Source organism: Physeter macrocephalus, chromosome 14, assembly GCF_002837175.3.
Source record: "Physeter macrocephalus isolate SW-GA chromosome 14, ASM283717v5, whole genome shotgun sequence".
In the NCBI taxonomy this organism is placed as follows: Eukaryota; Metazoa; Chordata; class Mammalia; order Artiodactyla; family Physeteridae; genus Physeter; species Physeter macrocephalus.
The window spans coordinates 67,926,525-67,939,053 of record NC_041227.1 but is presented as its reverse complement, the minus strand read 5'-3'; the positions used below and the strand labels follow the sequence as shown (position 1 = coordinate 67,939,053).

Genomic DNA, 12,529 nt, shown 5'->3' with positions numbered 1-12,529 from the left:
GCCTAGGGACCTCCATCCTTCCTCCCTCCAGGCTTGCAGGCCCCCCCACCCAGCATCACAGCTTTAGCATCAGGAGCCCTCTGATCAGCCTGGTCACTGCCTATCACACGGTCACTACCTGGGCTCTCAAAAATGCCTCCTGTCCTGGAAGCTGGGAATACACGGATCTGTTGAAAATGATTTCAGCCACACTCACGACCAATGTCTTCTGCAAAGTCTGCAAAAGAGAAGGGGAGGGCTGGCAGCTAGCTCTGGGGAGGGCTCGGGGTTAGAGAAACGCCCTGGCTTGAGGTGGGCACAGACACATCAGGCCCCACCTGAGTCTGGGAAGGGACACACCTGGCTGGCCCAACCGAAGCTGAGGTTGCCCTTCAGAATGAAGTCAAGTTCCTCCTGGACGCCGAAGGAGGGGATGTCACGGCGGAACCTCAGGCAGTCAGCAAGGGAGCAGTCCTGGGGACAGGAGAGGGATGAAATTGAGGACGGTCTTCACTTAAGGAGGAGCCACAAGAGAAAATGAAATCTATCACATTTGGGGTGGGGAATAGATGGACCATCACGGAACGTAAACACGGTGATACAGCTAGCAGTACATTTCCCGGGATCCCCCAGCTCCTAGCTCGTCCTGCGGTGGGATCTTTCTCACCAGCACGAAGACTGCTTGGAATCTGGGTCTGGAAGCCAGGTTGCTGGGGAGGTTCCCTCTCTGACACCCAGGGGAGACTCTAGGAAGAGAGAGGAATAGCCATAGAATGATCCACAGTCCACTGGTGAGAGGGTATGAGGCACTGTGGGATCAGACCCTGGAGAGTGACAAAAGGCAGGCGGGCACCTGTGAAGGGGCCACCATAGCCACATCCCACGCAGCCACACCGTTCAGCAGGACTGGGACCCAGAAATGAATGCTGATGGCCAGATCTCTCTGACTCAGGTTATTCACCTGCAGAAAATAGAGGCAAAACATTACTGTGGTCCCTGGAGCATCCCAAATCCCCCTCCTCCTTTCCTGGCTTCAGCCCTCGGCTCCTGTCCATCCTTGCCCACCAGCTTCCTCCGTTCACATGGGAGGGACGGACGTGGATATTGCCTGGCCTCTCACACGATATCAATGCTCGGCTTCTTTTCTGCTCTTCTGGTCAGAAGCTGAAAAATTGAAGTACTTGGTGGATTCTTCCTGCCTGGAGAGAGAGAGGGCTTGTTGGTGAAAAACACCTCAGTTGCACGCCAGCCTACTGCTGAGGCCTCCGCTGGGCCCAGCAGACGACCCAGGGGAGCGATGATGGTTCCCCTGTGACTGTGCAGCCTCAGCTTCAGCTCCTCTCCTTCGTGGCCTTTGCCCCCGTCCCCCAGAACTGCTAGCTTGTCCCTTGAGACCCTGGCCCTTTCCTCTCCCCATGACTTTGCTCAAGCTCTTTGTTTTCCTGCTTGGAATGTCCTTACCCACTCCCCTTTTGGAAATTTTCACTTCAAGGCCCAAATTGAACATGACCTCTCATGATGTCTGAACATTTCCCATGGGAAAAAGGCGTTCCCATTGCTTTCTCTACTAGGTACACAGTTGGCCTCCCGTAATGTTTGCAGAGGCAGCTGCCAGAGCAAATAAACCTAAGGGGACTTGAGGGAACCAAGGCCTGGAGATGGGGTGCAAGCCCTTCCATGATGGGAATGAAGAAAATAGATCCGGCTCTCCTGGGGCAGTTAAGTAACTGGGAGGAAAGATGGTGTGTGGACACAAGCCCACAGAGTGGACATAAATGTCCCAGGCTGCAGGTGGCTTTCTTTCCATCCATCCATCCATCCATCCATCCATCCATCCATCCATGGCCTCCTTTAGTCAACATTCATCATCTGCCAGGCTGTGTGCTTGACTCTGGAGATTCAACAGATAACAAGCCATAATCCCTGTCTTCCCAGGGTTTAACATCTAAGGGCTCAGTGGAATCAGGCAAACAAGCAGAGGGACCTGCAGGTTTCACCAGTAACTAGTGTAAAGAAGCCAGGCCAGCCCTACAGAAACTCCATGGGCCCCACAGTTTTCCCACAGATGTGACTGTCAGCTTGGTGATTAAGCATATAGGCCAGACCACCTGGGTTCACATCTCAGGTCCACCGCTTCCCACCTGAGTAACTTAAGGCAAATTCCTTAACCTCTCTGGGCCCCTGCAGTTTTTTCCTCTTTAAAACGGAGATGCTAAAATAATGCCTGTAACAGACTTGTGATGAGGTTTGTAGCAGTGCCATAAATGTTAAAATCTATTTTTCCTCTTAGTATACTAGCCTTCCTCGCTGCTCCCCATCCTACCCCTTTCTCTCTCTGCTTCAGTTTTCCCACCTTAAAATCTTCCAGTTCTAAACCTCTTTTCAAATTTGAGTAAATCACTCAGCTTCTCCAGTCCTTGGAGAGGCATGTAGTATATGGCCATGGGCACAGCTCTGGAGCCAAACCACCTGGGTTTGATTCCTGGTTCTGCCACTTACCAGCTGAATGACAGGGGTAAAAACCTCTGGATTTCCTTGTTGGCAAAAAGGTGTATAACAATAGCTATATAGGGACCTCCCTGGTGGCGCAGTGGTTAAGAATCCACCTGCCAGTGCAGGGGACACGGGTTCGAGCCCTGGTCCGGGAGGATCCCACATGCCGCGGAGCAATTAAGCCCGTGCACCACAACTACTGAGCCTGCGCTCTAGAGCCTGCGACCCACCACTACTGAGCCCACGAGCCACAACTACTGAGCCCACGTGCCACAGCTACTGAAGCCCGCGCGCCTGGGGCCTGTGCTCCGCCACAAGAGAAGCCACCGCAATGAGAGAAGCCCATGTACTGCAACGAAGGGTAGCCCTCGCTCAACGCAACTAGAGGGAGCCCGTGTGCAGCAACGAAGACCCAATGCAGCCAAAAATAAATAAATAAATAAATAAATAAATTTACAATAGCTATATCGCAGAGCTGATAGAGTGGTTAAATAAATGTAAATACATGTAAAGTACTTAAAACAAGGCCTGGCATATCGTAAGTATATATGACTGTAAGCTCTTATTGTAAGTTTCAGTGTTTTCCCACGGATAGAAGGGGAAATTCACACATGGAATTTGGAAGGGCAATGACACTGTTTGAACCCCCTCTCTAGTTCCCCAGCAGGAAACTCTGTCCCATGGCAACATTATACGCTTCTGATCAACTCTAAAGCCTCTGGAATTCAGCCATGTGGGTGGGGCTCCTTGTCCTGCTCTCAGCCTGGCCCGCCCCTGCCCCTTCCCCAGCCTTTAGAACCCAGAGCAGTAGCTCTGCACTTGCCTTTCCTGTGGCCTGCTCAGCCCTGGGCTCTTAAAAACCGCCCCAACAGTTTCTCACATCTCTGCTCTCCTCTGAGTTTTGTGAAAACCTGACCTTCTCTTCACTCTGTGTGGTGACAGACCATATCCTGTTGGGCACAAGCTCCCCACCTCAGAGTGATCAGAAAAGCCTCAGTCTTAATCTAGTAGCTTCAATTCAGCGTATTTGTGTTTAGCACAAAGGCTGGAATTGGCTTCATGTTAAAGGAAGCCTGCATCTTGGAGAGAGAGAGAAGAGGATACACAGTGGTGGCAAGGTATGTGTGTCCCACCAGCAGGTCAGTTCGTCAGAGAAGAACCAAGAATTGTGGGATATGGTGCTATGGTATAAATATATGGCTGGTCACAAGAATCGCCATGTGGGGAATCAGAGTGGCTAGCTTAGATACCCATCCTCAAAAGAGCAGGCTGGCCTGCAGGGGGAGGTACTAGGCTTGGAGGAAGGTCCAAGGGGAGGGCCAGGGATTAAGTACCTGCTGATCACTGTGTAGACAGCATATTTCACTGGGAGCTCCAGCTGGAAGGTAGTGTCGTTGGACGTAGGCTTATTATTTTCACTGGAGGGAGAGGGGGTGACTGGGTGGGAAGGAATCCAGGAGAGGAGTTTCTGGCTGGGGCATGAAAAAGGAGAGCGAGGGACACACCATATGTGGCCTGGGCTCACCTGCTTGCACTGGCCCTCAAAAGCAACTTGTCTCCCAGGGTGGCCTTGTAGGAGACATCAAATGTGACTATGAAGGTGCCCTGAGGGAGGAAGAAAGAAGGGTTGGGGATAGGGAAGGCCATAGTGGAGTGAGGGAAGGAAATGGGCCAGGACGAGGGAGAAGAGTGATGAGGATTGGGGGGAAGCTCTGACCTTAGTGCCCTCTCGGAAGATGGGGTGGTTGATGCTACAGCTGCTGCTCCTCAGGCCCTCATTCCCAGTGGGCACTGCCTCACATGCCAGGCGCAGGGGACGCTGATGGGGTTGCTTCCAGAGGAGGAGAATGAATTTTTAAAAATTTACCCACATGTATATATGGGCTTGATGTATAACAGTGGTGGCATTGCAAAGCAGTAGGGGAAATGACAAGTTTTCAGTAAATGGTCCTGGGAAAATTGGCCCATACAAAATAAACAAACAAACAAATACTGGATCCCTACCTCACTCCATACATTAGAATAAATCCTGACTGGATTAAAGACTCAAATGTGAAAAGGCAGAATTAGAAATCTTTTAGAAGATAATATAAGGGAATGTCTTTATATATAACCTTGGAGTAGGGATATATTTCTTAAACATGATACACACATAAAACACTAAATACAAAGGAAAATTTTGATAAAAGTCAACCACAACCAAATTAAGACCATCTATTTATTAAAAGACGCTATAAAGAGACTGAAAACACAAGCAGTAGGAATGTAAAAGATATTTGAACACATATAACTGGAAGAGGACGAGTAACCAGAATATGCAAAGAGCTCTTACGACTCAATGAGAAAAAGATGGACAACTCAGTAGAAAAATAAGAAAAAGAGTTGGACAGGCACTTCCTAAAAGAAGAAATCCAAACAACCAAGAAGTCCAAATGAAAAGTTGCTCAACCTCATTAGAGAAATACAAATTAAAACTGCAAAGAAATATCGTTACTCACCCACCAGATCAACAAAAATTTAAAAGTCTGACAATGCCAAGTGTTGGAGTAGATGTAAAGCCACAGGAACTCTCATACGTTGCTGATGGAAGTGTAAATAGGTGAAAATGGTTTGGTTTTACTTATTAAAATTGAAGATACACATAGCCAATGATCCAACAATTCCACATGTATTGGAATACAGTATATACTTTCCAAATATTATGTGTAGGGGCACCAGGATATACTTTCCAAATAATATGTGTTGGGGCACCAGGATACATGTTCAAGAATAGTCATGGCCAAAATCAGAAACAACTCAAATGACCATCGATCATCGAATGGGTAAATAAATTGTGATTTAGTCATGCAAAGGGATTCTAAATAGCAGTGAAAATATTCCACAGCCGCAAGCAACAACATGGATGAATTTTACAAGCATAATATTGAAGAAAAGAAGAAAGACACAAAAGAACATACAACATTGTTATCACTTATATTTGGAATCTAAAAAATGAAACGAATGAATATAACAAAACAGAAACAGACTCACAGATCTAGAGAATAAACTAGTGGTTACCAGTGGGAAGAAGAAGTGCGGCAGGAGCAAGATACATGTCGTGGTTTAAGAGGTACAAACTACTGTGTATAAAATAAATAAGATACAAGGATATATTATACAGCACAGGGAATATAGCCGATATTTTATAATAATTTTAAATTGAGTATAATCTATAAAATATTGAATCACTGTTGTACACCTGAAACTAATATAAGATTGTAAATCAACTATAATTTAAAACTTGCAGGAAAAAAGGAACATACAACATGTCTCCGTTCATATAAAGTTCAAGTATTGGCAAAACCCAACAGTATTATCTAGAGATGTATTTATGGGTGGTAAAACTATAAAGAAATACAAGGAATTGATCATTGCAAAGTCAGAATAGTGATTACCTATGGGAAGAGTGTGAGGTTAGCATGAGGAAAGGCACATAGTGAAAGGGCTTCTGGAGGTGCTAGCAGTGCTTTATTTCTTGACCTGGATGTTAACTGCATAGACTTTTGCTTAATAGTTAGTCATTAAACTATACATATGCCTTATGCACTTGTGTGTGTATGTGTGTGTGTTTATATTTCATTATAGAAGAAATTAAGAGGAACCTATTATAACCCAGAGTAGGAGAAAGGTCCCAGCCACTAGAGCCCAAGGGAGCTGTTTACCTGGATTCTTAACACTCGTCGAGAGGACAGCCCTGCTGGATAGTAGAAGCTGATCACAGTTCCATAGAAATCCTCACCCTCATTCCACACGGTCACTGTCACATTGAGCTCCAGGGAGCTCCCCACCACCAGGGTCTGCAGGCTGAACAAGGAAGGACAAGACTGGGACAGAGACTCAAGGAAGTAGATTGGAATTGAATCAGGGGCAGGGGCAGGGCTGTGGGAACTCACGAGCTACAGGCTGATAACCTTCCAATCAAAAGCATTTCTTTGATAGAAGGAGAGCCAAAGGGAAACACAAGGACTTCTCATCCTATGAGGATGGGAGACCCAAAAGCTTGAGTGTCTGGCTATGAAAGGAGATAGAGCTCACTCACCCTGAGAAGCTGAGGCTGACCCTCAGGTCCCCTTCACAGAGGTGATCTTGCCCACAGTTCTTCTCAAAGGGGAGCTGCAGCAAAACAGTATATTCTCTTCCCATCCATGTCTTAATCCATCTCCAGTCCCCTCATTAGGAGCACTCATCGACATTGAGTATTAGCACCCACCCTGCACCCAGCACCTGTGCTAAACACTGGCAAGTAGGGCAATGAGGGAGGGGCAGTTAGAATATAAAGGGAAGATAAGACAAGATCCTTGGCTTCAAGGAACAGAAAGCTTAGCTGAGGAGTCAAATCCAACTCACACTGGAACAACCATTCAACAAACATTATAGATTGTCAATAATGGGACAGGTTCTGGGTCAGGAAAGGTGGGAACTACAGGTGAATTAGATGTGGTCCTTGCACTCAAGGAACCTTCAATACCAAAGGAGCCACAGAAGTAGACACAGATTGCTATGAGTCCAGTCACGTGATATTTGGCATGGTATCACCATGACACAACAGGAGGCCAGAGAAGAGGTGACAGATGCTGAGTGTAGTGTTCAAAAGAGAGGGAGATCAGACTGGGCCTTTGGGGACTAGAGGAGATCTTTGAGGTGGAGAGAAGGCGATGTTTTCCAAATAAGAAATATGGCATGCAGGAAGGATATAAAAATCAACTGCCAAACAATGTCTTAATCTGTTTATTATGTGCTCTTACTAGGAACACTATGAACAGTTCTAGGTACCTATGATCATTTGACAGTGCCTCCTCCGAAAGAATAAAGGAATTGTAATGTGAAAACCGAAGGAAGGAAGGAAGGAAGGAAGGAAGGAAGGAAGGAAAGAAGGAAGGAAGGAAGGAGGGAAAGAAGGAAGGAAGGAAGGAAAGAAGGAAGGAAGGAAGGAAAGGAGGAAGGAAGGAAGGAAAGGAGGAAGGAAGGAAGGGAGGGAGGGAGGAAAGGAGGAAGGAAGGAAGAAAGACGACATGGACAAAGGCACAGAGATAGAAATGAGAAAAGTTGGGAAGGGTCTGCAGAATGACCAGAGAGTTTACGTTGGGCTGAAGTGGATAACCAGCTGGGATGTGTAGGGATCCAAGCCGGGCAGGGCTGTGGTAACTGGGTGGAAGCATTTTAGATTTGAAGTGGTCGGTGGGAGCCACTGTAGGCTCTTAAGCACATGGAGACACAGTGAAAGTCAGCACATCCCTGGGACTTCATCGGAAGACTCGCAGAAGCAGTGAAGCGGTACTGTGAGCCCACAGCCAGCACAGGACGTAGGTTCTGAGATGAGGAGATGGGCTCCCCAACCAGGGAGAAGTTGAGTCGCGGGATGATGGGGTTCCCCACGTCCTCCACACAGTCCTGAGGGAGGAGGGGCATTCAAGAACCCGCTCTCCTCCTCCTTACTTGCTACTGCTCGGGCTTCTCCTCCACCGCATCCGTGTCCCGCTGTCCAGACAGCACCCCATCCGCGCTGTGGAGCCAGGTTCCCCGGGCCCGGCTTTCCCCTCTCCAGCTGCGGGCTCCCACCCTTCCCACCTCACTCAGCAGGGAGTGGAGATGCCAGAGGCTAGCCTTGGGCTCCTTCCTCCCTCTCCCTTTCCCAGAAGCCAAAGTCCTCACCGGTAAAAGCAGCTTCATGGTGTCACAGTGCTCTCCCAGCCCTAGGGTTTTTCTTCGAGTCAAAGTCCAGTTCTTGGTCTCATCAAAAATGGCACGAGAAATCAGACGACCTGGGTCCAATGCCAGATCGTACATGACAGAGCTTCGGACGTCACCTGAAGCAGAAGGGGGCATGGAAGACGGAAAGTGAGAGAAGCGCAAATGTGCTGTTTTCATTGTTTCATGCAATAAAGACTTGCTGAGCGCTTTCTGTGGGCCATGAACTGTACCAGGTGCTGGGGATACATGTGGGGAAGGTGGAGAATTATGGTCCCTGCACTCATAAGCTCACAGCCTAGAAACAGAGACCAGCACGTAGGACATAACATCACAGCGAGATCCATGCAAGGGTGGGATCCTCAGTGGCACCCAGGAGGGCTTGTTAACTCAGACTGGGGGTCAGAGATGCTTTCCTGGATGGGCCTTGTCTGAGCTCCGACCTGGAGGATGAACAGGAGTCAGGTGAAAAGCGGGGAGGGGAAAATCCCAGACTCTGGGAATAGTGGCTAAGACCAGAAGGGAGAGGGAGGTTGGCACATTAATTAAAAAGGAGTTCCCGGGAGGTCCAGCGGTTAGGACTCTGCACTTTCTCTGTTGAGGGCCTGGGTTCAATCCCTGATGGGGGAAGTGAGATCCCGCAAGCCATGTGACCCGGCCAAAAAAAAAAAAAAAAAGTGTATGGCGTACGGGGGAAGGGGACAAGGTGAGGCTGGAAAGGCAGAGAGGGACCAAATCATGGGGTCATTGTGGGCAAAACTTCTGGTCTTCATAAATGCAAGAAGGGGGCGGTTGAGGGGTGTTAAGCAGTGTTTAGGACCAATCGCTGTAGTTCCCTGTGGAGAGTGGAGGGGGCGTGCAAGAATAGCCCTGGGCACAGCTCAGAGTGGGTGGGAAGGAGAAGCCGTGTCCTCGCGGGAGGCGGTGGAGAGGGCAGACCTCGGATGTGTCCTGGAGACAGAACCTAGAGGCCCGGGTGTGGGAGGAAGGAGGGAGGAGGACAGCTGGGTGGACACGGAGGTGAGGTTTGGGTTCCTGGGCTCATTCTGTCCTGAGGATATAGGGCTGGGGGCCTCTCGGGGGCAGTGAGGGTCTGGATCTACCAGGAGGAAACTCACCGAGCTGGTCCTGTGAGCTTTTGTGGATAGTGAGACAGACTGTGGCGTCCCCAGCTTCCAGGGCGGTGGGCAGCTCTTCCCAGCACTGGTACACAGACTTTGTCACCTCCGGGGGCGTGAATCTCATAGCCACCTCCACGTTCAGCACCGGCAGTCTCCTGAGGGTGCATGAGGGGCTGAGGACGGGCCTCTGGCCCCCAGAAGGAGAACAAGGGAGGGGGCAGCTTAGTGAATCAGACACAGGGGGTAGGCAAGGGGGGAGTAGGGGAGTTGTCACCTGAGCAGCAGCGCGTGCCCCTGGGCCCCGACGGCCAGGTCCACCAGTCCATCCTGGGTGAGGTCCCGACCCCCGCTCAGTGACTGCCCAAAATACTGGAGCCTGGGGGAGAGCTGGGAGCCTGCAATCCGCTGGCCAGGGAAGGACAAAAGAAGCGCAAGTCAAGGAAAGGGGATAGGAAAGGTTGGAGAAGAAAGATTTGGAAAGGACACTGAGTGGAGAAGTTGAAGAGCGGGGAGGAGTGGAGAGCAAGCAAAGCGAGGACCCCACGGTCCACAGGCAGAGCGGGGAGCACTTTTGGTCCAATGAGGACCACGAAGGTGCAGCTTAATGACACAATCAAAGCGTAATGACGGGAGCATCATAGATTCATTCATTCATCGTTTATACGTTGATTCATAAATTACGTATGTTCATTCATAAATATTTGAGGAATGGAGTGCTTAGCGCTCTCACTGAGTTATCTTGACGAGAAGCCAATAGAATTTGCTCGTCCTTTCATAGAAGGAAACCGAGGCTCGCAGAGGCTAAATCGGTCACTTGCCTGAGGCCACGCAGCTCACAGGGCCGGTCAGGCATTTGACCTGGGGCCTGTGATCTCTTAACTACTAAGCTGCCCACACAGTTTGCAGTCTGGAGTCAAAGGAGAGAAAAGAGAATTTGTGCTTAGCTGGGCCTGGGGAAATTCAGGAAAGTAAACCACTAAAAGGAGGAAGGGAATGGTCACTGCCGAGGCCGGTGACAGGAGGCGGCATCGGGTGAGTCTACGACAGCGGGGAGGAGGCGAACAGAAGAGGCTGGAGGCAGAGGGGCCTCACCTGGCTGTGGGCGGGGCTGAGGCCCAGTCCCGAGGCTCCGTGAAACAGGTAGACAGCGCCCCGGTGCTCCTGCTCTCCCGGGGCCCCGATGGCCGCGTCCGTCAGCCTGTCCCCGTTCGCATCCCCCAGCACCGTCAGAGCTGCCCCAAAGCGGCCCCAGGGGTGGCTTTGCTCCCCTCGCAGGACAGCACCACACTGCCACTTAGCCCTCTGCGGAACAAAAACAGCGTCAGGTCCCACCCCAGGCGACCCCTCCACACCCAGACCCCACCCAGCCCGGGTCTCATCAGCCACTCACCCCCCGGGGAAAGGGGCACACGGACACCTGGCCCCCCCCCGGCCCCCCTCCTAGTAATGGGGGGCCCCGATGAGGACCAGGTCGGAGCTGCCATCTCTGTCCACGTCCACGGAGCTGAGGGAGGCCCCGAAGTAGGAGCCGATCTGGAGGGCAGAGCGTGGAGTCGTCCTGCTACCCCGCACCCGCTCTGCGCCAGGTCCCGCCTCTCCCCGGATACCGGCCCCTCCCTGCTGGGCCCCGCACCCCCTCAGCTCCCTCTCTGCCCCTGGAGACCCTCCTCCACACCCAACCTGGGTCCCTGTGACTTCAGCCTTCGGCCTCCATTGCCCGGACACCTGGGTGAAGATGACAACCTTCCCGGTGTGCTGATGGCGGGGGGCCCCCAGGACCAGGATGTGTACCCCCTTCCAAACGGCCAGCTCTGTGGAGTAACCTGAGGGGACCAGGCCTCAGCACAGAGGCTTCCGCTCCCCACCGCCGGGCCCCTGCCCTTCCCAGGCCGCCCGTCTCCCGCCCGGCCCTCCGGCCACAGCCTCGCCTCACCCAGGTAAGAGTCCCTCATGTCCGCGTGCTCCTGAGACATGTTGATGAAGGTGGGGCTCCTATTTGGGGGGTACAGGAAGGCACCTCCAGACCAGCTGAAGCTCCCCGCAGCCCCCAGAACTGGTCCATCCTGGGAGGAAAGGATTCCAGGGCTGAGCAGGTGGGAAGAAGAAGAACACAGCCTATTCCGAAGCAGTGGCTGCCACTGACCCGGCCCATCATGTGGAATTCTCTTTGCTCTTCCCTGGCTCTCACCAGCAGCCTCCGTGTCCCCGATTCCTACATCTCTCAGTCTGTCCCCGCTGCCGCCATCACGGTCACTCCCGCGCCTCTCACCCACTGCCCTTCCTGCCTCCTAGCTTGCTTTCCTCTGTTTCATCTACTGCCCCAGAGTTGGGTTTCTTCCAACCCAAACGTGCAGCCACCACCCTGCTGGCCAACCAAGGTGGCTCACTGTCCCCAAGCTCCTGAGGGTGGCATTTAGGATTCTTCCCTATCGAGCCTGTGGAGTGACACTCTGTTCCAAAATACACCAAGCCTCTGGCCTGGACGCTCCTCTCTCCTCTTTCTGGGACGCAGCTCCTCTCTCTGGAAGAGTCAACCTCTAAGTCACCTCTGCGAGGTCTTCCTTGGCTCCCTCAGGAAGTGATTGGCATTTCCTCCTCTGAATGCTTATTGCCTTTTCAAACTTTTGATTATGGCTGATTTAGGACATATACAAAAGTCGAAAGAAATGTGTAATGAACCCATAAGAACCCGTGACCCAGCGTCAGTGATTAACTCATGACAAACCTTGTTCCGCGTCTACGTCCCCCTCAATTGCCCTGAAAATTATTCTGAAGCAAATCCCTCTGGATATTTTGAACACACATCTACTTTCAGACAGTTGTCTGTCTATATTGTCACTTCTTTGGTCTGCATGGGCTGGTCTTTCCCATCTCTCCCACCCTCTCTCCATGCCTCTCCAGCTGTGCTGGCCCTTCTATCTCTCTAGTACAGTAACCTTGTTCCTGACTCAGGACCTTTGCACTTGCTTTTTCCTCTACCTGGAGCAATCTCTTGCCATATTTTTCCAGGCCTCGCCCTTTCTCATCGTTCAGCCTCAGCTGTTTCTCCTTAGGCCTCCTCTGATCACCTCTCTTTCTCTAACCCAATGCTTAGCACAATCTGAGTCTTTCGTTTGTTTGTTGTTTGTCACCTCCTCCCACTAGTTACGCGATCCAGGAGAGCAGGAACCTCCGCTATCCAGTTCTCTGTACCTACATACACTGCCTGT

The 12,529-nt window shown here is 51.0% G+C and overlaps 1 protein-coding gene across 1 annotated transcript in view; it reads right to left on the bottom strand.

The window, feature by feature from the left end:
- Positions 1-12,529, bottom strand: part of LOC102985833 (integrin alpha-D) — a 28,086-nt gene that overhangs the window by 1,875 nt on the left and 13,682 nt on the right. Inside the window, 19 exon segments of the mRNA XM_007115154.3 lie at positions 119-217; positions 340-453; positions 651-725; positions 833-940; positions 1,100-1,178; positions 3,807-3,890; positions 3,998-4,077; positions 4,190-4,303; positions 6,174-6,315; positions 6,551-6,624; positions 7,771-7,902; positions 8,164-8,318; positions 9,318-9,475; positions 9,595-9,725; positions 10,413-10,622; positions 10,711-10,746; positions 10,749-10,853; positions 11,001-11,143; positions 11,254-11,383. Coding sequence (XP_007115216.2) covers positions 119-217; positions 340-453; positions 651-725; positions 833-940; positions 1,100-1,178; positions 3,807-3,890; positions 3,998-4,077; positions 4,190-4,303; positions 6,174-6,315; positions 6,551-6,624; positions 7,771-7,902; positions 8,164-8,318; positions 9,318-9,475; positions 9,595-9,725; positions 10,413-10,622; positions 10,711-10,746; positions 10,749-10,853; positions 11,001-11,143; positions 11,254-11,383 — 2,169 coding nt within the window.